Source organism: Calypte anna, chromosome 2 (assembly GCF_003957555.1).
Source record: "Calypte anna isolate BGI_N300 chromosome 2, bCalAnn1_v1.p, whole genome shotgun sequence".
NCBI lineage: Eukaryota > Metazoa > Chordata > Aves > Apodiformes > Trochilidae > Calypte > Calypte anna.
The window spans coordinates 116,706,203-116,731,876 of NC_044245.1; the positions used below are offsets into that span (position 1 = coordinate 116,706,203).

At 43.3% G+C, this 25,674-nt stretch overlaps 1 protein-coding gene across 1 annotated transcript; it reads left to right on the top strand.

The window, feature by feature from the left end:
• The first annotated feature begins 6,807 nt into the window (after nt 1–6,807).
• On the top strand, nt 6,808–25,674 carry VXN (vexin). The gene is made up of 6 exons (XM_008501769.2): nt 6,808–7,166; nt 10,644–10,699; nt 17,068–17,221; nt 22,370–22,431; nt 24,056–24,132; nt 25,135–25,674. The coding sequence occupies exons 1-6, from the start codon at nt 7,100–7,102 to the stop codon at nt 25,313–25,315; spliced, it is 597 nt and encodes a 198-aa protein (XP_008499991.1). The 5' UTR covers nt 6,808–7,099; the 3' UTR covers nt 25,316–25,674.

The following is a 25,674-nucleotide window of genomic DNA, read 5'->3' on the forward strand; positions in this document are numbered from 1 at the left end:
GTTAACATTGAACAACTTGCTCTTCTGACCTTTTCACCTTAAGAAGATTAACAGTCATTTAGATCAGAACTTCTCCCCCCCTGAACTGGGGTGTGAAAGCTTTGGGGACTCAGTTGGACAAAGAAAGTCTTTTCACCTCTAGGTCACCAGCACAGACCTGTGGTGTCTCTTTAGTGACCATTAGATGGTTTCTTAGTAGTTCATCTGCAAGAGTCAGTGGTCATAATCCATTTTCCAACAGACAGGTCCCTGCCTTGTGAAAGCTGTCACTGTGTGCTTATCCGAGCAGCAAGAAATAGGAAGTAACACAAACAGAACCTGAATTGCAATTGCCTTGCATAACTAAAACCACAGAGCTTCTGTAAAGCTTGCTTCAGTCTTTCTCCAGGGTCATCTTCCCAAGCCAGGAAGGGCTGAAGCTGTGTTAGTGCTGTGCTGTGAGTGGTGGCTCCTTGGTGTTCCCTTCTGGAAGGCTGCAGCCTCCACTCCCACTTCTGGAGCCACTTAGACTTTTGGCAAGGAGGACATCCTAGAAGAACACATCCCACAGCTTTCATGTAGCCATCTCCCAAGTTTACTTCCTGATGCAGTCAAGCTGATGTGCTTCATATGTATTGCACTTGATGGAAGTCCTAAAATTAGGATTACTCTGTAAAACTGAGCAAAGAGCTAGGGGGCAGATTTTGAGAGTAAAGTACTATTTGTGACTTCTCGTGTCAGAAATGGTAATGTCACCAACTGTACAGTGCAGTTCAGGGACCTGCCCAACAGAGCCAACCTAAAAGCACCAAACCTGCTGAACAAAGGCAGTGTGGGGTCAGGTGAGGGATGCTAAAGGTCCAAGCACGTCCTTCACTGGAGACATCTGCAGAGCAATCAAGGCATTGGTAAAAAAAACTGGCTTGTGTGTAGACATTGCTTACAGCTGAGACATGTAGCCTGAATATAACATGCTTACAGGCTAGGGAGCACAAACAGTTGGATAATTAGGATATAGGAGTCTACCTCTTTCTGGATGACCTGGTTAAGAGGATATATAGAAATATCAGAGTTCAGGGAAACATCTAAGATGAGAATATACATTTTGCAAAACAGTGTAAAAATCCAGGGGGTGTAGAATCCAAAACTGTGTAGTTAGTTGTTAAGGCGAATGCACTGTGTCTATTGCAAAGTCCCCAAAAATTCTTTCTTCTTCCTCTTTGTTTCTTGCTCCCCCAGACCTACCTCTGTACAGTATCTGCCATGTAGCAGACAAAGCAACTGAAGAAATTACAACTGGAACTAGATTAATAAAAGCAAACATTTAAGTGTAAAGGCTACCAGGACAGAGGAAACAGATAAGTAAAGATCATCAGTTCTGGAAAAAATCAAAACATCTCAGAGGCTGTGTGACTCAAAAAGGAGTGACCTCTGTGTAGCTTATGAGCTTGAAAATCCTCTCGTATGTATTTGCAGCATTAATCGTGATCTACTCTAATCAGATTCCTAGAAACAAGTCAGGTACTTATAAGGAGCAGAAGATACTTGACACTCCTGCTGGCAGTCTTAGCAGAGAGGCCAAAGACCAAACCAGCAAGGAGAGCTGATAACCCACCTCAGCTCTCAAAAACCCTTTTTAGAGTATGGGAATGTGGAATCTGCAGGAGTTCCACAGTTTCTCCATCCAAACTTATATCTGTATACTGTACAGCCATTAAATGTCTTTTTCCCACAAAATCTACCTCAAAAGTATCACGTTTCCAAGACCCAGCAATTCCATACTGGTGCTCCCACTCCATCCTAAAACTTCCTCTGCTGTAGTGCTATCTCCCATGCTATCTTGCTGCTTCACACAAGTATTGTAGCTTATAATCTGTACATGTAGATTCATAAAATTTGATCCCACTTCTGTGCCTTGTGTGCAGCTTCTCCTGCTTCCTCTTCCTATTTTTGTGAGTTCCTACTCCAGGGGTCTCTGAGTGCCAGTCACGATCGTCTCTGTTTTAAACACAATCTCATTTTCACACAGAACTTCAGGCAGAGGAGGCAATGCCACATGATACCCTCCAAAGGCTTTCATCCTACAGACCACGTGTGGTGCAGTTGGCAAGAAAAGCTTGATACCTACATGAGGACACACTGGAGGCAAGTAAGGTGACAGTCGAGATTGCCTCATTCTTTGGACTTATCCATGGGAAGAATCCTAAGTAGTTTGTGCTTGTTTACCCAAGCAGTGGATTTTCCTCCCTCCGTATGGTGTAAGAAATAATGTTCAGTTGCAGCAAGAGAGCTACCACTGCCCACAGTCAGTAACCACAGGACAAGCTTTACTTAAAATATTTGGTTATCCAAAAACTATTCTGTTCACATCAGGAGCCAACAGTCAAAATAATCTTAAAATGTTTTAAAGGAAAATAATTGGAGCGAAAAAGTCCCATCAGCAAAATGATTTTGATTTATCGGGAGAGTAATTATCTCAATGATCAATTAGCTTGAAAAATTAATTAATCAAGGAAAAATGTAATAAAGTTCAGTATCTTAATAAGTGGTTGTTGTTACAGCCCAGTTTGGGCGCTTGTTGACATTTTTAATGCTTTCTGTGGATTACCAGTACATGACCAGTGTATGAAAGCTTGTTAAGCCTCCACGTGCTTGGCTTGGCCCTGGCTTTGCTGCTGGCTCTGTGCAATCCCTGCTGCTGGCACAGGCTCTGCAGGACCTGAACATTGCAGTGCTGGGCATTGTCATTCTTGCTAATCATTGTATGGACTTACTCAAGTGTGTTTTACAGGCTTAAGGCAAATTTTGTGAGTCTCCAATTATCTATTTGTAACTTTTTTAAGAGGAGCCAGCCAGGCTTATGGGGGTTTTTTTGTGTGTGTGGATTTTTATTTTTTTCCTCGGGATCATGCAGTATCTTTCTGTAACTACTGGGGGGATGGTTTTCAGCCTGGCTTCCTGGTCTGGCTGGTATTCCTTTCCTTCTCCTAGCAGAGAATTCCATGCTGTATCCCTCTGTCCTGGTCCCCTCAAGTGAATTTAAAGTTCGGATGTTTTTTACATGTCTCAGTCTTATTCCCACTGGGATAAAACCCTTTACAGCAACTTCCAGCCAGATGGAAATTAAAATGTTACTTTTGAAAATTCTTCACTTATTCACAGATCTTTCAGCCATGCGGTGCTACTTTGATTTTGAACTAGTTTTGCAGACTGCTGTAAGCATGAAGTTGATGACAGCAACTCTGTCTCTGTTTGTTCCTTTCATTTTGAGAAAAACAACAGACTATGTAGAGAAGCTTACTTTGCATTTTGCCTGGTTTTGTTGGTTCGGTCATTCTTTTTATTCGGTCAGCTCTGTGGCCCTAAAATGAAATAAAAGGATTTTCCTTCCACAAACAATGCTGCTTGCATAGCATCACACAGAAATGTTTCAAAGTGTCCGCAGCATGCGTGTGCAGTTTGATTCTATCTTATTTTTAACTGGCTATCTGTGCATACCTCTGGTTTACAATCCTATTCCAAAAATACCCAGGCTCTATCCTTATCATATTGCCCAGCTAATGGTAAGAAATAGGCTCAAGTGGCTCAGTACGGATTAGATTTGCCTCTTACACAACAGGGTACAAGATCCAGGGAGAAGCCAGAGACCTGCCTTGGGAAGAGCTCTGTCCTCTGCAGGCCAGGGAATCCCTTGGCAATATCCCTTGCATTTGCTGAGAGTGCTGGGATGCTTGCCACCAAGTGCACCAGAAGAAAATGCTGCTCTGAAAAGGCATTCATTTGTGTACAAAGGCCAGGATAAATAAGGTCTAGAGATTTCTGACACTTATCTGAAATCACTCAAAGTTTTAAATGCAGTTTTTGTAACCATCTTTTCTTCTTCTTCTTCTTCTTTTTTTTTTTTTTTTTTTTTTTTTTTTTTCCCAGTTAATACCTTTTAAATTGATCAAGTCTGGCAAGTTTGGTTAAAAGGAAAAGCATTTACACTTCTTTCTTCTAAATGTGTTTGAACAGGCTCCATGGGAAAAGCACCCTCACTGCCTCTCCAGGGGGACATTTCTCCAGTTTATGTAATTTTTCTGTCATGTTGACAAGGTTCTTGGAGTCTTCTGCTATTTTCACCAGTTGTTTCTACCTCATCCTTAGCATGCAGCACTTCCCTTTCTCCACCTTTCTCTCCTTTCTGCCCACATTCTAAAAAATCAAATACCTTCCAGTACCAGACCTGCAGATCAGGTTAAATGAATGCTTTGTCAGGCACCATATGTCTGTTCTTGTGCCCTGAGCTCTCCTCCTCCTCAGTTGTCCCCACTCACCTTTGTTCATCAGGTTTTTGTACCAGTAAGTGTTTGACCATTTACTCACAGCACTCGGAGTTCAAGTATTTGGTAAAACACTAAATCACAGCTCACAGTGAGGCATTTGAGTTGCCCAGGATGGTTTGGGAGCATTCAGTCAAAGATAAACCCCAGTTCAAAACCCTTTTGGGGTCTTCTCATGGCTGTAGTGGCACCATGTGAATTAAATTAATAGCTTATTAACTAATCCTATTTTCTAGATATTTTGTGCAATTTGGGGAATAAAAAAAAAATGTGGGATCTATAAAGGCTTGGTTTCCTGTTCCCACCATGAGCTAGGGTCAATAAGGAGCTAGAGGGAGTTACTATGTGAAATCATCTCATGGGGCTCTGCAAGCAGTTCCCAGGTTCAACATAGTGGAGGGTATCTTCCTGAAGTCTAGAAGTACTTCCTGCTGTTCTCTAGCAGGTTGTATGCAGTTTTACTTTATAGTACCCTTCCTTGGCAGGTATTGTTATACCCATTTTTTTCAGTTAGATAAACCATTCGTCCAAAATAATTCATGGACAACTGGAAAAAAGTAGTCCAGGACAGGCAGTCCTTCTTTTATAGCCACATTAAGATTTCCTGCTAAACTCTGGGCATTCGGAGTGCTTACTGCCCTGTAGGATGTGGGCAGAATGAAGCAGCATGCTTCCTTTCGTGACCAAAGGAAGATTCATTCTCAGATGAGACAGATTATGTTGGCTGTTCCAAGCCCTATTTTTCTCTGGAAGTGATATGAGAGCTTTCTGTCAGCTCTCTGCACAGTGACTCATCTCCAGAGCATCATGTCCCATGTAAAGAGAGGTGGTCGAATCCTACGCGCTCAAAACCTAACCTACAATACAGTGAGTAGCAGTCTTCTTGAGTCTCACTTCAGTTTACTCACCTCCACTACCCCTCAGTGTGAGGAAACACCAAATATTTGTTCCAAAATTAAAACCCAGCAATGATTTGAAAATATCTTTCAGTCATACCTCTAATGAAGAAAGCAATGACACAGATCTAAAAGTGCGTCTTAGAGGGCTCTGAATATCCAAAGGTGAAATAAAGGGTGAGTTAGGTTTGTTATAGGTTTGGGTTGGGTATTTTCTTTTGGTTTTTTTTTTTGTTTTTTTGGCCAACTATTCAGTGTTGCTCTTCATTATTTTCCTCTTTATCCTTCTGAAAGCTTTACAGCCTCCCTGCATAACCGCCTCTGCTCCATTCACCTCTGAATGGCCGCTGCGCTGATCTTTTTCTCGGTGGGTAATGGATTTGGGTTGATTGCTTGACACGGGGACAATGGGGGGATAAACAATTGCATTGGCACCCGTGCAGCTCCCCATCTGTTGGGTGCATGGGCCTTCAGAGGGAGCCAGGCAGGGACAGATGAACACGCCAGGGACAGATGAACACGCCAGCCGAGCCTGATGTTAATGACATCAGTCATACAAGCAGAACATGTGGCGCAATAAATCAAAAACTAATTGAACTTTGGCTTGATTATCTCGCCGGCCGGAAGCCCTTTTCGAACATGACACCCTCTGCTTGGGACAATGCCCTCGAGTCCGTGATGGCTTTGCTGCCCTTGGACAGCAGGAGGCTGACCTGGGAAGTGAGAAGTGATACCAGCTTCTCCTCACTTGGTTCTTTCTTGAAAGCCCATCCGCTCAACCAAACTGCTGCTAGGCTTGGAAAGGTGGTTTTAAACAATATTTATTATTTCAAAGGAGAAACATTACATGAATGTGACAGTGAGAGCCAGTGTTTGCTGGTGGGCTGTTGGTGGCAGACGTCTATAGAAGAAGGCAGCATTAGTTTTTGTGTTAATTACAACACACGTGCAATAATCAAAGCTTTTCATTAGACTGATGCAACTTAATGTAATTATTTGCGCTTACACTTACTTTACAATTGAAGTGTTTCATCTACATCAGTTACTAGATCCTGGAAGCCAAAATTTTCAAGTCTAGGAGTCCGTGGCAGCAGTGAGTCACCACAAGTTGAGGGGGCTGATTTGTGTAGGTGTGGAAAGGAACAATTTCTGGTGGGAGCATTAAGGAACGAAAAGCTTTGGCATGAAGACCCTTTACTGAGGTGGAGAAATAAGGAATTAGGCCCCAGAACCATCAAGTCGTATGGGATCATCTGCCTTCCTTCTGCAGCTCCTGAAGGGTAGGGGTATATAACCTATGTACATATATAACGTACGTAACCTACGTGTGTCTGTCTTTAGTCATTAGCATTTGAAATTTCATTGTAAGGTGTCCCTGATACAAGTACTACTTTAAGAAATTAAGAGGGAAAGCACAAAATGCTTTTCTTAATATACCTAGAATCAGCTCCTCAATGTATGGGAGGAGTAAATTTTTCATGAGAAGATGTTAATGTACTCAAAGAATTAAGCCAGGTTATCTTAAAAATGCTTGTGGTGCTTCTGTAAAGGTTTATTTGCCCATACACTTTGTTCACAGAACTGACATTAATTATTAACCATTTATTGTAGAGGATTCTCCAAACTGCTAAAAGGAGACTTAAAATAAAATGCTTCTATCAGAGCAGAGGCTTAAGCAACAGCTAAATTAAATCTTTGCATTAATAGTATTCATAGAAAGGCAGATGGGAGCAGAAAATGTTGCAATGAAGAATATGGAATGAGATGAGATCACAGCATCAGTCTGTCCTTTGTAGATCTGGACAATGATCACAGAGCCAGATTGGATTAGTGAAACCTATTTACCAGAAGTTCAGAGCAGTTGCATGAAGCTGAAAGGCAGTCAGGAGGCAGAGGTGGAAAATGCACCAGATTTACAGCTGCAGCGACGAAAACCTGGAAGTTTTCACCACTGTGATTTCATCCAAATGTGAGTACCCGAAACCTCCCGCAGCCTCTGCGGGGTTTTGTCTTTCAGGGGGATGCGGCGTTTGAGGTGGGGGAAATCCCCGAAGTGAGGAGCAGCTCATCTGCTCGGCTCGGCTCTGCCGTGCCCTGCTTGCAGTCCCCGTGCTTGGTGCTTGTTTCTGGAGCTAAAAATCCGTGCAGGTGCCCCGGGATTGTGGCTGTGTAAAATCTTTGCGCCAGGGAAATGGGGAGATGGGGGGATCGGTGCTGATTTACCTATGAGGTAATTGCTAAAGTGACAGCTTGCAAGTGTGTGGCTGTTCTGTCTAGCAGAAAAGAAAATCAAGTTCTGCGAGCAGTTAGCAGCTCGGATGAACTGGGTGAACCGCATGAATGTTGAATTTTAAGTCTGCTGGCTCAGTAAGTGGAACATTTCCAAAGCCATGCCCTGGAAATGAATGCATGATTAACATTAATTGCTTGTAATGAAGAGTAAGAACCGGACAAAGCCCAGTCTGCATCTGATCGAACAAATTAGTTTAAACTCAATGGCTGCATATTTCAGCAAGGAGGAAAAGCAAGCAGGTAAAAGCAGGGAAAACAAATCATGGGGGTAGATCAGATCTTTTCTTGCAAGCTGTGAGCATGAGCTCTCAGCTGCTTAATTGCAGAGTATGAGAGGAAATGACAAAGTGAACCATCACTGTAATTGGTTTTGTTGCCCAAAAGCTGTGCTGCACCTACAAGCACACTTTTGCAAGCAAATCCAGAAACATGATCTGTAATAATTAATTCTTCTATTCACCTGGCCACTCCCTGCAGAAAACTCCTGTTTGCAGGGAGAGCCCCTGCAGCCCCACTGTTTGCATTGCTGCCTTTGTGTTCCTCTGCCAGTGGATCATTTCTGGCTACCTCTGATTCACTCCTCTTTCAATGGCTATTGAACTGATTGCATGTTTGCTGGTGCTGCGACTTTCTTTTCATGCTTTGCCTTTCTTCAGCCCCTGTAAGCCATTTGCCACTCACTCTGGCAGGCGACGAGCAGTGAGCTGGACTGTGGATCATATTCACTTTGAAAACATGTAAATTTATTTCCATTAGGCATGTTTATGTGTTGCTGCTTGTGCATCAGCCTGAGTACCAGTAACAGCACAGCAGTGCCTGTTTCTGGTATAAATCCATATAAACTGTGCTCCTCACGCTTCCCAGTAAAATATATAAAATACCAGAGAGCAGGGAAGATGGTTTCTTGCATCACTAAACTTTTCTGCACTTGAATGTATTGCTTGTGAGCAATTAGTCCTCAGACGATGACATTCCTGAAGCAGAGGTTATTGCAGCAGCTTCAAAAACAAGTTGCAACATATTCCTAGAAAAAAAAAACAAAACAACTTCACTATGTTTGTCTGGTATTTGTCCTACACTCACCATAGTTTAAAATATAAAACATGTCCTGCAGGAGAAGGCAGTAAGGATCCCTGAGGACATTGCACCATGCAAAACAGCCCATAATTGAACTGACAGCTTTGCACAGTCTCAAGCTCTATACACACAGATAACTTGCTTGTGATGAGTTCAGATTTGTCACTTCCCATCTTACTGCCCTGTTTCACTGTGGGCAAAGCACAGGTCACAATTTCAAGTTTACCCAGTGGGGTCCTAATGCTCAGCACTTACATCCTCACTGTGGTATCCAGGGGTGGCTTTTAGACAAAGAGGAGCTGTCTAGGAAGAGTGACTTTGTTCCCACTGCCAGCTCTGCTCGTACTGGAGCCCTGGAAAGCCTGGTCACTTGTTACTGATTCCATCAGAGAAGTTTGGCTGCAGCAACAAGCAGCTTTGGGTGATCTCCAGCTGCTTTCCACAGCTCCAAAACTCTTTGCAAACATAATACATAGCAGCAATAAACACTGCAACTCCTCAAGTTGAATGTATGCAAAAAAAAAAAAGAAAAAAAAATCACCTGTAAGTGCATGAGTGAGTAGGTGAGTAAGAGTCAGCTGTCATCCCATAAGAAACCTTCCTGGCTCTATCAAAGTCTTTGGATTATTCATGGAGCCTGAATAGGAAATCCCTGTTCACATGCCTTGCCCTGAGGATCAGCCTTTGGAGTCAGAGTTACTTCTCCAAATTTGGCAGGGTTTTTGCAGAGCTGTTTCTGTCACTGACTGCTAAATCCTGTAGTCATGAGTCTTGGATACTGAACAGAGGGGAGGGCAATAATTCTCTCAACAGGCTGAGAGAGTTGGGGTTGTTCAGCCTGGAGAAGAGAAGGCTCCAGGGAGAGCTTATAGCAGACTTCCAGTACCTGAAGGGACCCTACAAGAAAGCTGGGAAGGGACTTTTTACAAGGGCATGTAGCTAGAGACAAGGGGTAATGGCTTAAGACTGAAGAGGAGGAATTTAGATTAGACATTAGGAGGAAAATCTACACTGTGAGGGTGGTGAGGCAGTGGCACAGGTTGCCCAGAGGTGTTATGGATGCCCCATCCCTGGAAGTGTTCAAGGCCAGGCTGGCTGGGGCTTTGAGCGACCTGGTCTGGTGAGAGGTGTCCCTTGCCCATAATAGAGGGTTTTGGAACTATGGGATCATTCAGGTCCCTTCCAACCCAAGCCATTCTATTATTCTATGAATTTTAAAAAGCAAAGGGTAGGGATATGATGAGATGAAGTGTCACAGAATCTTTCAGGCCAGTTCCAAGTCAAACTGAAACAAATGTTTAAATAATCTTCACTTTGTCAAAAAAAAAAAAAAACCCAAAACCAAAAACAAACAAACAAAAAAAGCCCAACCCAAACAAACAAACAAAAAAAAAGATTCCTTCAGTCCAGTCAAAAGCTTGACTAACTATGGTTCTGGCACCTTGTGTGTCCAGCAGTTATGGGTGCTGTTTTGCCTGTGATTTTGATGTCTTCATGGGTTTAAGAAATACAACTGAGTAACAGACTTGAAGTAAAATACTTTTTTTTTAGGATTGAAAAAGAAAAGACTAAGCTTAGAGCAAATGTGCTTTTGACACCATGCAGTAAAACTGAAATGGTGTCACAAAGCAGTTAGAGCTCACTGGGGAAAAAAGTGTCTAGATAAAATGTTAAACCTTTCTGAAGTTCATGTCTACAGCAGTCATATTAGAAGCTGGCTGGATTAAAAGAGACTCTAATTTCCTTCTGAAACATTGTAAATTGTGAGGCCAGACCAAAACTTAGGGATAAGAAGGCTGGTTCCTCCTGGAAGCCTATGGGGGAGGTGCTGGAACCTGGGGAAGTCTGTTAGTCCTGCCCTCACGTGTGTCTGTATTGCATAGCTGGGACATGTTCTATGAAGTGACACTAAAAGGCTGCAGCTGAGGCCCTCATGTCCTGCCTCCTGTGTGTCCTATTGGTGTCCTAAAAGTGTCATTCTGAGCAGCACTTCCATCAGGCAATGCTACTGCAAATGTTGCTTGGGCTTGTCTGCCACCACTGCACCCTGACCGTGTTCCTGTTCTTCTTTTTGCAGCATGTAGTCCTGCCCGAAGACGAGCCAAAAGTACACAGCACATCCTGGCAAGAACTGTAAGAAAAATCTCCTTTACCCTGTCTTTCTTTTTTTTTCTCTCTCTCTTATATTCTCTTTGGCTAAATTTTTTAAGTGCCATGAATAAATGGGAAGATCTTTCAGGGAAAAGAAGTGCACCTATGTCTGATGCAGGGAGTGGGGTTGGGGGAAAACAAAAAAAAAGGGGGGGTTGTAAAGCTCAGTATATACAGAAGTGCCTAAAAAAATACAGCCTGTCTTGTGCAGAGTCAGTCAAAATGAACATAACAGCCTATCAACATGGGTCATCTGAGGGAGGCACAAACTTAATTCTTATCCATAAAGCCCTAGTAATAGTTCCAGAGAGATAGGCATGAATTAAAAACAAATCATATTAATGCATACATGCATTAGTCAAGGAGCCAGTGTCACATTCCCCAGAGAATTTGGGATAAAACCACCAAACAATGGATTGTAACATTGACTCAAAAAGGTGGCTCTGAGAGTCACAGGAGGATGCTTCTCCCTTGATCTCAACAGCTTTTGCCCATCCTCAATTCTCTCCCATACACCTGCACAGAGGGCACAGCTGTAACTTCCCCCACCCCCTGCCAGGGAGGTAACCCCCCCAAATTCAGTAAGCTAACCCCCCAGATGAAAGCATCCCTGACTCCATTTTCTATTCTGCTTGTCCTTTACATATGCAGAGAAAAACTCACCAGTGAGCTCTCTCTCAATAAGTGGTTTGATCTTTTCAGTCCTAAAGACAAGCTGTGCACTTTCAGGGTTCTCCTTTTCCTCTCCAGCAGCTGCTGCTGGCAGATGAGCCATTTTCACAGCCTTCATGCAAAGGAGCCCAACCAAACAACATGGAGTCAACCTGCAACCAAGAGCAAGGTGCTGGCTTTTAGCAGGGCATGGGCATAATCCTCTCTCTCCTCTCCACCCAGCCATGCCAGGCCCCAGAACCCAGCACACCCATCTCACCTGCATTGCTCTGCAGTTCCAGCTTTTTTCTACTCCCTCCCCATCTTCCCCTATGAGTGACTCTTATTCCTTACAGCATTCATCTACAAGTCTGAAAATACTTTTTTTCCTGATTATTATGACTAGATAAAGATTAATAACAGCAGCAGTAAAAGAGCTGAACATTTTTTGTACTCTGGGAAAATGTTTTCCTAGTTTGGACACTTAAATGAATTGGTTTGGGTCAAAGTTCTTTGTTCCCTCCTTAAATCCACTTGACCCATCCACAACCCCTTCCATGATCCTTTTATTGCAGTTCTGGTTTGCAGGAATGATGGCCTCTTGCTCTTGTGCATATCAAATCACTTTTTTTATAAGCTTTGACACTCTTCTGCCAAAGCATTTGTTCCTACCACAGACCTGTCTCTTCTCTAGTGCTGACTTTGTTCAAATATTTTGCTTGTTGACCTTTCTTTTTCCCTAGCCACCCCATTTCCCAGCCCCATCCTCATTTTTAAGTAACCTCTTCTTCATATTCCTCATTCCCTAAACTCCCCACAGCACTGTAGTTCCCCCCTTTTACCACAGTTACACATGCACTGGAAAAAAACCTCACAACATTCATTCCCATTCCCTCTCTTGGTTATTTAAGTTTATTAAAGCCAAAGTCATGGCAAAATCTTTAAATAGGAGACAAGAAACTCCAGAAGTGTACTACAGCCAAACAGGATACTGATACTTCACAGGATGCCTGAAGTGGCCCACAGGAAGGGTCAATAACATGCCTGTGGTGTCTGAGTAAAAACTATGCATCTGTGTATTCTCTCAAATTGTGAAATATCTTATTTTCATCCCTTCACTCAGGATGAGATTTGAAAATTATTTCTGCCTTCCAAATGAGGATGATACCCAGTATGCCAGAGTATTAATCAAAATAAGCCATTTTGAGGTGCCCCTTTTTAATTTGTTTTGCCTATGGCATAGTTTGTCTGTCACATCATATAAAGATACCCCCAGCCAAAAATGAACTATAATGACATAATAAAACAGAATGCTCAAGTAAAGTTTCCATTTCTTGACAGAATAGATACTTCCCCAACAAAAGTGACAGATTTCTTCTAACCAGAATTTTCTCATAAAATGATGCAACTGGAAATTTTTCAGCTACCTTTCATTGAAATCTAGGGCAACTGCATATTTCTTATGATGTTCTGGATCTCAGCAGATAGTTGTTGCTTCTGCAGAGCGGGAGCCTCTAATATTTCATTTGGATTGGATCAGCAATTGAAGCAGCACTACACTCACAAAGGTCTAGGGAAACAGACTAAGGAAGTTTCTGGTTTGTTGCTGTGTTTTTATAGTTGTATTTGCTGGTGTGTTGGTTCTTTTTTTTCCTTTGGGGCTTTCCTGACCCCAATTAAAGATGTCTTTTGATTGGCCCTTAGTCATGATGCAGGCAGCATCTCATTAGCAGGGGGAGCACCGAGCCTGAGGAATGCTCTGCAGCTCCAGCTAAGAAAACAAGCAAGGATCTCAACCCAAAGCAATGGGCACAGCCAGTTCTTAAGACCTGTGCATTCCTCTTCTTCAATGTGATGCAGCTGCTCATGGCTCATGTGCAAGCATTCAAATAAACAGAGCATACTGGAACCTATGGGCCTGTGAGGAAGTTGTGATTGCCAATTTCTAGACCCCCACAAAAGTAGCAGAATGATTATTTCTTTTTCCCTTTTACCTCCACACCTGCAGTCAGTGCTGCAGAAATGCCTCAGCTAAATGAAATCTTCTGCTCTGGTGATTGCAGTGGATGCACAACTTTAATCCTCAGCAAGGGCAAAAATAGCAAGCGAACTGGACATCTGCCAGCCTTTTTTTCATGGCAGAAATACACAAGCAATGTAGCATTAAGTGATTTAACATTCAAATGACTGGCCTGGGGGAGGGGGGTGACTTACATGACATTCAAGAAGCCACCCCAAATACATGATGCAGCAGGAGGTTGAGAGAATGGGGAAAACACCTTCTTTTTTTCAACTGAATGTTCCCCAAATATGCTTTTTTGTAGTTCCTAAGTTCTTAATAGTTGCTCTATTAAGAGTTATTTCCAGGGATAGAAGATCCTTCCCTTCTCTTTCTCTACCAACCCCAAAATCCTCTGGTTAGGACTCCAAAAGCAGGCTGAGCACCAGTATTTGGCTACTTTGCAGAAAAATGGCAGATCCCTCTGTATATGCTAGTATGTCACATTAAAAATTAGATCAGCATCAGACCACCAAAAAGAGCTTAGCTGTATAAATCTGGCATTTCTTCCACTAACAAGCACTTCATTGTACAGCCTCTAATCTTAAAAGTCTTATTGAAAGCCAGATGTTTAATTGTCACCTTTTCTGATTGCTTGTTGGTTTGGCAATGGGACTTTGAGTCGAGGATCAGTGGCTGGGCTGTTGGGACATCCTCTGCACCGTTTTGCAACCTTCCTGTGTCCTCCATGCTCCCCCATTAACATGGCTGGTTTCAACAGTGGGTATGCCAGATGGTAAAATCCACAACAACAAAAAAAAGAGATTTTGGTGAGCTCTGAATTCAGAGTTGGCATCCTGCAAACAGACTGAGCTGGTCAAGGGACTTTCTGATTCTAAAAACAGTAGTTATTTAGAGAGCAGTTAACTAATTCAGCATAGTTTGGCTGACTCTGCCATTCAGACAGATTTAAATTCCCTAGTACGTCTAGAAAAGAAAAGTGACTCCCATCTGATCCTTCTGCCTTACCCTAGGTACCCTAGAGAAATGTCAGCTCCAGTTTAAATCAAAACTGCACTACAGCAGGTTTAGTTTCCTGACCTAGATAAGTCTTTACATATTACAGCAGTGGGTGAGGTAGCCAAAGTCATGGTGAAATCTTGAATTAGGAAAAAAGAAACTCCAGAAGTGTACTACAGCCAAACACTGCAAACAAAGATGTTAAGTGCAGATGTGTTGCACAGATTGCACTTTTGTCTCTGGCTGTCATGGAAGATGACATTGCAAATTATTTCTCCAGATTTTTCTGCTTGAGGGTGTTTTGGCATTACCAATATGACGAGTAACAAAGAATCCTGAAAACACAGGCAGCGTGCCTAAATCTTGCCATTATTGGAGTTAAAAACCTTGCTCCCTTTCCCCTAACTATATTTCATCCTTTGCAACACATGGCAGATTGTTAAATTTTAAATCAGTGGTGGTTTACACTGATCAAGTAAGCCACTTTCAGGATTAGAGACAACTGCAGTCAGCATGCTACTTATCAAATATGTTCTTTTCATAACCATGCAAAAGAAGTGACCTCAGGTATCTCGGTGGCAGCAGGTTGCAGACATTTTCTCTCATACCCCAAAGACAACTGAATGTGACCAAAAGCTCTGCGTGTATTTCCAGAGCTGGTGGGAAAGGTGAGCTTTGCAGTGTTTCTTGAAAACCAGAAGAGTTTGGTTCATATGGGGCAGACTCCAAGGGCTGTCCTGAGAGACCCCTGACAGCCCCAGCCCCATTGAATTTGTCGTGAAGAGCAGGTGGGTGTCTCCACCAGTGTCACTGTGGGGATGAATGGTGATGCCTCTGGCAAGCAGCTTGCAAAGTTTGGGTGGTCAGAGCATGTGTGGACACAGGAACCTGTTGCAGAAGGATGGGAAGGTATTGAAACTGCCCCAGAGAGCCAGTGTCACCTCTTTCAGCAGCAAGAGGAGGTCTCTCACCACCAGCATCACCCTGGTTTCTGAATTATCAGAGTGATGCTGAGGCTCAGCTCTGGCAGCACCAGATTTGTGGTCCCGTCGAGCTGTGCCTCAGCCCCAGCCTCCCTTAGCACATGCTTGTCTTCAAGGACACCAGAAGTCCCTTTGACTTAACACTGGGCACATCCTTAAGTAGCTTACTGAGCAAGGACTGTGTTAGGTTCTGTGCCAAGGTCCACAGAACTAAAAGAAAACCCCTCTTAGGTCTTGGATTAGGCTTTGGTTGCCTCACCAGCCCTTTCCAGCAGTATTTGTGCCTGCAGTTTTTGCCCCTTGTACTGCTGACAATTAGGATCTCACTCATGTGGCCTTCTCCAGACTCCTGAGTCAAAAAAGTAAAAAGCATTCAGTTGGGTTTTTTTTTCTTTTTTGCTGTTTTGGAAAGAATTGGCTCACAGGTCTTTTTATATCTGGGTAAAAATTCACATGCACAAAATATTGTAGATTTATGGTGAATTGAATTAAAACTTACTTAAAGAAAATGGGCAATTTTGCATAAGGGGACATGCTCATATGCAGTCTTGATTTTATCTTGAGTGTGTTAGAAGGCAACACCACAGGTGGAAGGAAGTCAGGCTTTTACTACACCAGTAGTGGTCTGGTCTGTGACCGGTCTCAGTCTTCAGACAAAATAACCATATTTATTTATAAAACACATAGGTGACAGTCATCAGTTAGATGCAAGTAACTGCTTTTCACCTGGTTTTTCAACATAAGATCAACATAAGTATAAGAGGAAACAGTGGAAACAGGTGCCATGTGTCTTGTTTCCTTGCTGGCTGCATCTTTGCCCTGTTGTATGTTCTTGTATGGCAAGAACTTCTATGTTCTTTTATGTCTTTGTACAAGTCTTCAGGGAAGAATAGAAAAAAAAAATACAAAGCATGAAACAATCTTTTCCAGCTGTCGGAACTTTAATCTTGAGAAAATCATTTCTGGGCCATCCTAGAAAGCAGTCCTGATAGATCCACCTGCTTGGAACCTATCCCTGTTTTTCCAAACTCCCGTTATCTCCGGCCCCCCAGGGTGTCTGTGGCAGCACAGTGAGTGCCATGGCTTAGCCATGATCAATGTAGAAAAGAACTTGATTTTGTTCATGCTTGTTTTCAAGGACTCTGTTTAAGATGCAGTGGGCCTACTGCTCAGAGAGGAAGCTCTCAGTGGGTTTTGTTTGTGCAAGCTGATGTCTGTGAAAGTTAATGTCTTGTAGCCTTGTCTCCTCTGCGGTCATTGACCAGGTATAAAATGGGAAGAAGTCCAAATGGCAGGAGAAACCATGAAGAAATAGCATTTGTAATTCAACTGCATAAGTTTAACTGATTTCCCAAAACAGGATGCAATAAGTAATTAAAATTTGAGCTGTCTCAAAGGCATATTTGAAAAGGACCACATTTCAGTCTCCTGAGGATAATACAAAAATGTTCAGCTAAGTAGCTGGGTCCCAGACAGACCACACTTGATTTTCCCTTATTTTATACACCTCATGCACAGAGGCAGGACCCAAACAAAACAAACCCCTCGAATCTTACAGTCCCCACCCAGTGAAATCCCCTTTGGATGACATTAAGGCAGTGGGAAGAGCAAGCACCGTGCTGCTCCTCTGTGACCTTGCCAAACCACCTGATCTCCCAGGCTGAGTATAACAGGATGGTTTTGCCTCTTCCCTATAGGTGATAGTTGCATCAGATCATCGACCCCATAGGACAGAGAAGCTGCAGCCCCACCAGGGTGATCTCCTCCAGGTGCTGTACAGTGAAGACAAAGTGCCAGGCCTGGGCCACCGGCAGCAGGGACCCTGCCCCACCAAGGGCACTGCACAGCACAGTAAGTCCATAAAAGTGTCTTTATTCCTGTATTGGTCCATAATGCTTTTAGATATTGTAGTGTTTTCATTTGCAAAGAAGCAGGCACTTTGCTGCTTTCCTGACGGATGTTTCCATGCTTAAAACGTCCAGTGGAATTAATGAGATAATGACTGTGACATTGCAGAGCTCTCGCTTTTTCAGTCATTAGCTTGTTTTATTCAGAGTCATAAATGCTCCCTTTCCAAAGGCTGACAAAGTTTTAGAGATGATAGATTGCACATTACTGAGTTTTCCTGCGTCATCTTATTATATAAGAGCCCTGCTTAGGTGCTTTGAACTTGCCAGAACTTCATTATTGGGGATGAAATTTTAGATCCTGGATGTCAGCCACAGGCCTGATTTCATTTTTCCAACTAAAATTTGTTCGCCGTATCTGTGAGAAACCATGAAGGAAACATGCAATTTGCCAGTGCATAACCAAGGAAATGAGTAAACATAAATAGACTGGTCATGCCGTGCTGGTGTGTTATGTTTGGAAGGCTGAAGCTGGAGCAGGGCCATGCAGTTTGGCAAAGGGTGGCCTTTTAATCAAAAACGCATCTTTTGCTCTCCCTTGAAAAATACTCTGATGCAGTAGCCTAGTCATAAGCCTTTGAGAAAATTCCATATGGCATGTGTTTGGTAGAAACATTTAAGATTGAGCTGTGTAAATGGTGATAAATCTGTAAAGCAGATACTTCCGTGGAGGTGCATGTTCTTCACACCACCAGGCTGCAGTGGCACTGCTCACAAGTCATCCCATTTGCACACAGACCAGACAGGAGCACAGCCTGGGAAACTAGGAAGGAAGAAACTGAGCTTGGGATCATAGGCAAAAAAGAAAAATCTCAAACTGGGACTGAAGCCAAGAAATAGCTGAACAAAGAGCTGAGGCTTAGGGGCTGGAAAAGGGAGTAAAAGGGAGAGAGGCTGGAGGGTAGTCAGAGAGGCAGTGGGGGAGAAAGGAGGGACTGCTGGTCTCTGCTCTTAGGGGCAACAAGAAATAAAGTATGACAGATAGGTGTGAACCGTAGAAAAGATGTAGGAACCTGGAAAGAACAGCAGAAAAGGGGGAAGAAGTTCTTGTAGGGGGGGAAAGAGAAGCAAGCGGGCAAAGAAACTGGGATGCTGAATGGGAAAGAGAGAGAGACTAAGTTTAAATGAGAACAAACGAGAGACAAAAAAGGACTGACTGGGGAGTGGAAGGAGAGAGAACAGAGAACTGGACCAACTAAACCTGCCAGGAGCATCTGGACAGCACAAGAATTCTACTGCAGGGCTGCCTCAGCTTGTGTGGCATGGCCAGGCTGTTTGGCAGATCCCTGCTCCCCCAGCACAGAAGGTGCTCAGGAACCACAGTGATCAGCAGTTTGGAGTTGCCCATGAAAATATTAATAGTTCTGTCCTCAGAGGATTCACTGCTGGGGAAATTTAGTCTCAGGCTCTGCACAGAGAAATGAGACCTAGGGATGAACAACTGCTGAGTGAACACTGTCTCTACGAGTGAAGCAGGTAAAAGAAGAAAGGAAAGAAAAATGGTTCCTGGTGACATATTGGACACTGAATCTCAATGCCTAGATCCTTGGGGGTGATGAAATAACTGATATTTCATAACTTGTGAGGCCCTGGCTTTATAGACTTAGCTTTTTAAGGAGAGTCAAGTAGAAGTGTTTGCAAGTATTTGTATGAAAATAAAAACAGCTTTTTGTTATGATGTGCTGCAGTGTGGAGTTTCAGTACTCACTGTACTGGTAATACCTACAGAGAGAATAGGGTGCTGGGAGGGAGTCCAGAAAGGTCTCTGCAGCTGTTTCTCAACAGCTGGAGAGCCAGTATAATGTGATATGAAGTGAGGTATAGGTATTGATGCGTATCATCTATTTTAATCAATCTTTGTACAAATGCATCCTCCATATAAATTTCATCTTCATTTCACCACATCCCTCAACTTTCTTTCCAGAAATAATTGTGTCTGTAGAGGTTTCCATGTTTGCCCCGTAGATAAATACTGTTGAAAATTAAGGAGGCTTCAGATTTGGTACAGCACAACTTGGAATGTGGGTAATAGAGTGAACAGCTCAATTTCCAGAGTAAGTGAAAAAAGTGTAAACAAGAGCATAAATGAGATCATGAGTACATTTATTGCTAGTCCTGAAAATGCTACAAAAAAGTAAAAGCATAAAGACAGCCCATTGCAGCTCTGGGAGAAAAGGAGGCTGAGGGGTGACCTCTTTGCAGTCTATGGCTTCCTCATAGGAGAAGAGATGGGGCTGGCACTAAGTTCTGCACTCCTGTGACTGAAGACAGGAAATGGTAGGAAGCTGAAACAGGGGAGGTTTAAGTTTGGTATCAGGAAAACGTTTTTCACCTGGAGGGAAGCTGAGCAGTGGGACAGGCTACCCAGGGAAGTGGTCACAGCACCAAGCCTGCCTGAGTTCAAGACACGTTTGGCACATGGTGTGGTCTGGGGGTGCCCAACACAGGGACAGGAGCTGGACTTGATGATCCTAAGGGGTCTTCCAACTCAGCAGATTCTATGATTCTGAGGCAAGTAAGTGTAGTGGGAAGCCACAAGGAACTCCTGAGCTGTGTTTTGCTTCACAGGATGGATAGAATCATAGAATGGTTTGAATTGGGACCCTAAAAATCATCTAGTTCCAACCGCCCTGCCATGAGCAGGGACACCTCTCACCAGACCAGGTTGCTCAAAGCCCCATCCAACGTGGCCTTGAACACTTCCAGAGGGGGCAGCCACAACTTTCCTGAGCAACCTGTGCCTATGTCTCCCCACCCTGACACTAAAAAATTTCTTCTTAATATCCAGTCTAACGCTACCTTCTTCCAGTTTGAAATTATTTCCCTTTGTCCTGTCTCTCCATGCCCTTGTAAAAAGTTCCTCCCCAGCTTTCCTATAGTCCCCTTCAGGTACTGGAAGGCCATTATAAGGTCTACCTGGAACCCTCTCTTCTCCAGACTGAACAACCCCAACTCTCTCAGTCTGACTTCACAGGAGAAGTGAGCCAGCCCTATAATCATCTTGGTGACCCTCCTTTAGACTTCCTCCAGCACCTCCATGTCCTTTATGTATCGGGAACTACAGAACTGGACACAGTACTGCAGGTGGGGTCTTACAAGAGAAGAGTACTTAGAGTACCTGCTGGCCAGGCTTCTTTTGATGCAGCCCAGGATAGGGTTGGATTTCTGGGCTGCAGGCACACACTGCCAGCTCATGTTGAGCTTCTCACAACCAAGACCCCCCAAGTCCCTCTCCTCAGGCCTCAATCCATTCTCCACCCAAACTGTATTTGTGCCTGGGATTGCCCCCACCTGTGTGCAGGACCTTGCACTTGGCCTTGTTGAACTTCATGTGGATAGATTTTTTTTTAAAAATGTGTTTATTCTTCAGGAAATAATTACTCCATTTAGTACTGAGTTTTTGTACAAGTGCTCAGCTGGGAAACTTGGGGCAGGTCAGAATAGCAGATGTGCAGCAAATCTTGTCCCAGTCTTGGGCCATCTGGAAGTGGAATTCACATGGCATCCATCTAACACTGTCTTAGGAGCACTTATGAACCTGAAGCTGTGAAGACTTATTTTTGCTTAGATATTTTGCTAAAAGTTTGCCAGAACATTTTCTATATCTAATAAGAAGAGAAACAGACTGAATGGAAGAATCAGATGATATAAAAGCAAACAAAACAAACGAGGAAAAAATATTGACATTAGCTGAAGCACTGATGCCTGGAACCACTTGCTGAATACTGTTAGTATCTAATGTGCAAGATGAGAGGAGGTAATTGAATTAAACTTTGACATGAGGGATGGAGTTAAGTACCTAATGGAATTACTGTCAGGAGGTGGGGAAGGGGAAGAAGGAAGCTAATTGAGATTTTTACCATGGTCAAAGATTGCCCCCAGAAGGAGAAGACAGTTCTGACTGTGAAGTCAGGCTGGAGACAGCACTATAAGCAACACCTTGGATATTTCTGATATTTGCTGTCATTATTAATGTGCCTTTGGTCACAGCAGTTGTGAATCACATTGTATCCTCTGTCTTGGTGAATTCTGGTACTGCTGTAGATCCTTGCTCTCTGCTTAGCTGAATACCTTTTGTAAAAAAACAGCAGGCAACAGGGAATAGCCATAAAAAGAAAGAAAAGAAATGGGAAAGGGAAAGGGAGAGGGAGAGGGAGAGGGAAAGGGAAAGGGAAAGGGAAAGGGAAAGGGAAAGGGAAAGGGAAAGGGAAAGGGAAAGGGAAAGGGAAAGGGAAAGAGAAAGAGAAAGAGAAAGGAAAGGAGGAAAAGAAAGAGAAAGGGAGAGAGAGAAGGAGAGGGGTAGGGAGAGGGAGAAGGAGAGGAAAAGGAAAAGGAAAAGGAAAAGAAAAAGGGAAAAGGTAGATTCAAATGGGAGGATTTGGCTCCATGAAAGAAAAAAAAATCTGGAATCCTTCTCATTTATTTCCTCAGCAGAAGTAGCAGGAATGTCAGTGACCATTTATCTGTGCATAAATTTTCAGCTGAGCACTCCCTTGTAAATGAAAGGTAACCTTCAGGTCTGAGGACAGCAGAGAGAGGTGCCACTCAGCCATGGGCAATCAGAAAGGCTGAAATCAATCCCTGTGATGTAGTGGATTTAGCACACACATCACTGCCCTGGTAAAAAAACCCTCAGGGCACTCCAGAAAGAAGAATGACCTGTTAGGAAGAACCTGGTAACCTGGCAGTGGGGACTCCAGGATGCATAGAAGCTGCATTACCCAAGCTCTGCTGAGAAGCAGTAGATGGGACCACTCTTTGTATGTATGTACACGTGAGTGCCCACAGAGGGGAAGGGTTCCCCTTTAGTTTGGTCTACCAAGGACAGTTATCATCTCATTTGAAAAGTCTAGGAGCAAGATGTTGAGTGACATTCCATAGTGACTTAAGCAATTCCAAAATAATTTATTTTGACATCACTGCAGATGATCATAATAAATAAATATCTGCACTTTTGATTACAATCAAAATTTGTGGGACCATAACTTGAATCTGCCTCTGTTTGTGTCTCAGCTGCATGGAAGGATGCTTTTAATACAGGTTGTGCCAATGAAGTGATGACCAATAACGCCATGTACCTTATGCTTTGCAGTGGGAATTGCAAAACAAGAGTCATCCAAGTCCTGTAATCACATGTTGAATGGAAAATCTTGGGTAAGTAAATACAGAAAGGCCAAATACCTCTGTCTGATGCATCTTAAAACTTAGTACCCATCAGCATATCCTGCCTTAACAGTTTTGAGATGTGATTTATGCCTGAGGATCCTTAGCAGGGAGCAGAGAATGGGGTAGGATGGCTGACCCTCCAGGAACCAGGAAGGATTGTGTTGAAAAGAAGCAGGAATGTTCCCATTCTGGATGCTCAGCCACCTATAAGACCTGGGAGGAATGAGCCTCTTGTTTCTCAGAGAATTTCACAAATAGGAAAAAATTTATTTGTAAAGTGGAGCAAGGATCAAGTAATTCATATTCTTCAGAATGCCAACCTGATACAGCAGTCAGATCAATCAAAAATGTCAGTTAAAAAATTATGGGAAAATCATCATATAAAAACAAAAAAATTGTTCTTTAATACATGGAATGTTTTGGTCAAAGCTACGTTACTAAAGCATTTCCCCTCCCTTCTTTTTTTTTTTTTTTAAAAAAAGCCTTTTCAAAGGCCCTACGTTTTATAAAAAGCAGGTTTTAAAACAGAAAATGGTCCTTTGAAAAGTTTCTGACCAACAGCAGACCATGCTATAGATATTGTGGCTTTAAATGCTCTTTTGAATGGCTTCAGTATACTCAGTAGCTGATAGCTGGATTCTGCTAGAGAAAAATGACTGCACAATATTGAAGAATGGTCAAAACTTATAGTATTCAGAATAATGAAACTAATTGCTCCTACCAATAATTAATGCAATTAAATTTCAAAGGATGCTGAAAAAGTGATTTGAAACATCTTTAAATCTTCAGATACTTGCAGAGCACTCCTTAAAATATTTAGTCTCAGATTAACCCTTAGGAAAGAAGTCCTATATGGCTTAATACCAGTTATAGTAGTGACAATAATATGAACAATTTTTCAATATTGCCAGTAAAATCAGTGTGTTTATTGCCTGAAATGACAAGAGCAGATCGATATTTTTGACATTTTTTTTTCTGTTTCTGAGCAACCCACACTTTACCTTACCATCTTGAAGGATATGCCAACCTCAGTGGCCTAGCTATGAGAAAATGTGACTCATTTCTGGTGGGCAATTTATGACCAAATAAAACAAGGAGGATGTCAATGCTTAGGCACTTGTGGGGCTGTGGCAGAACTGGGCAATGAACCAGGGCCCCTGTGCCACAAACAGGCACCCAACAAAGCAGAGGAAAACCTTTCTGAAAGCCCAAGCAGCAGCAATGCCTGGGACTGCTGCTCCTCAGCCCACGACAGAGGTGGCCTGCAAAGGGCAGCCAGGGGCATGCTGCTCAGGCAGCACATAGCCTTGCCTCCTCGGAAAGCCTGGCAAAAAAATTAAGGAATAGCAAGGTCTGGAGACCTCCCTCCTTCCATAGGAGGTGTAATTCTTGCTCATAGAATCTCTGGGCCGTGCTCAGTGAGACAGCTCCTATGTGAGCTGGAAGCATCTGTGTGGGTAAGAGCTGGACAGTCAAGTCCTCAACCTGCTTCCTCTTCTGGAGAGATTTACAATATTTATTCATTTTCCTAAAAGAGCCTCTGTCCTCAGACAAACCTGGGGGTTCTAATCATCATCAGCATTTCCTCCTGACATGCTTTTTCCTCCCACAGCTCTCACCATCACCAGTTGCCCATATCACCACGAAGGCAGTGGCTGTCACAGACCCCAGCACCACTCCTACAGATGAGTAAGTCCCTTCCCACCCCTCAGCCCAGCCTGGGGGCTGCCCCCGGGGCACTGCTGCACAGGGAAGGGGACAGGGCACCTCCACCACAGGTCACCCTCTCACCAGGTAGACAAAGACACTCTCAGCTGCAGATCTCCTCTGGATCAGAGCTGTAAAACCTCAGTGATTTACAGTAAAGCAATGCCAGAGAGCAGCTAAAGGACATGCTGATTATTTAGATAGGCTGAGGGAGCTGGGGTTGTTCAGCCTGGAGAAGAGAGGGCTCCATGGAGACCTTATAGTGGCCTTCCAGTACCTGAAGAGGACTACAGGAAAGCTGGGGAGGGACTTATTGCAAGGGCATGTAGTGATAGGACAAAGGGAAATCTGGAAGAAGGTAGATTTAGATTGGATATTAAGAAGAAATTTTTTAGTGTGAGGGTGGGGAGACACTGGCACAGGTTGCTCAGGAAAGTTGTGGCTGCCCCATCCCTGGTTCAAGGCCCTTGATTGGGTTGGATGGGGCTTTGAGCAACCTGGTCTGGTGGGAGCTGTCCCTGCCCATGGCAGGGGGGTTGGAACTAGATGATTTTTAGGGTCCCTTCCAAGCCAAACTGTCCTATGATTGTATACCATCAGCCATGGCCATACAGCTGCCTCAGTGCAGCTATTTTATCACTGAAAAGAAAAGTGTCTAAATTCAAAATTTAAGATTTTTTTCCCCTAAGAAAAATTTATTCCACCTAAAAAAAAAATAATCTCTCCTTATGAGAGTTTACAAAATGTAATTGATTTTTTTAAAAAACCAAAGCTTTATTGTCTCTAGGTGTACTTAAGGAACAGCTTGACCATAGTCCCAATATACTCCTCAGCATACAGTTAACCTAAACACGTATCTGGGTGATGTCTGGGCTGCTGCCATTGCCAGCTTGGTTTTCAGTGGGTTTTCAGTCATTATAATCAGGGCAGAGAGGCCATAGAGGTGAATGCTTCCCACATCTGTGCTGTATTTGCTGGCCACAGGCAGCGCTGGAAGAAGACAGCAGAGTATGACCTGGCCCTGCCACCTGGAGCAGAAGCATCCCTACCACTGACAGGAGGCAACCTGTGTGGGACACCCAGCCTCCTGAGGAAGATGTGGATGAAGCACAAGAAGAAGTCAGAGTACCTGGGGGCAACAAACAGTGCCTTTGAGGCAGACTGATAAGGCTCAGCAATGCTTTTTCCAAGACAGAAGGTCCTTCAGCCCCGACAAGTGCTCTAGGATTGATGAAGGAACAGACACAGCACAGTTCATCCAGGAAAACAGCCTCCTATTTGTTACTTGATGCCAATGGTGGAAGAAAGGCTTACTAGGGTAAAATGGTGAATGTGATGCATCTCACCGGCCTTTTTTTGTTGTTGTTGTGATACACTAAAATCCCAAGAATCCCACTAGATTTATGTCTTAACTCAATGATGCTGAAATTACTGCTGTCTCATTCAACATTTTACATGTCCTTCCTGAATCAGCTCACACTCATAACAGGAAAAGCCTATCAAGAGGTTTTCATACCCCTGCAA

Bases quoted from the DNA above. Each gene is read 5' to 3' on its own strand.
- VXN (XM_008501769.2), top strand. From the start codon at position 7,100: ATGCACCAGATTTACAGCTGCAGCGACGAAAACCTGGAAGTTTTCACC. The intron at 22,432-24,055 runs GTAAGTAAATAC...TTCCTCCCACAG, and splicing joins TGTTGAATGGAAAATCTTGG to CTCTCACCATCACCAGTTGC. The intron at 24,133-25,134 runs GTAAGTCCCTTC...TGCTGGCCACAG, and splicing joins AGCACCACTCCTACAGATGA to GCAGCGCTGGAAGAAGACAG.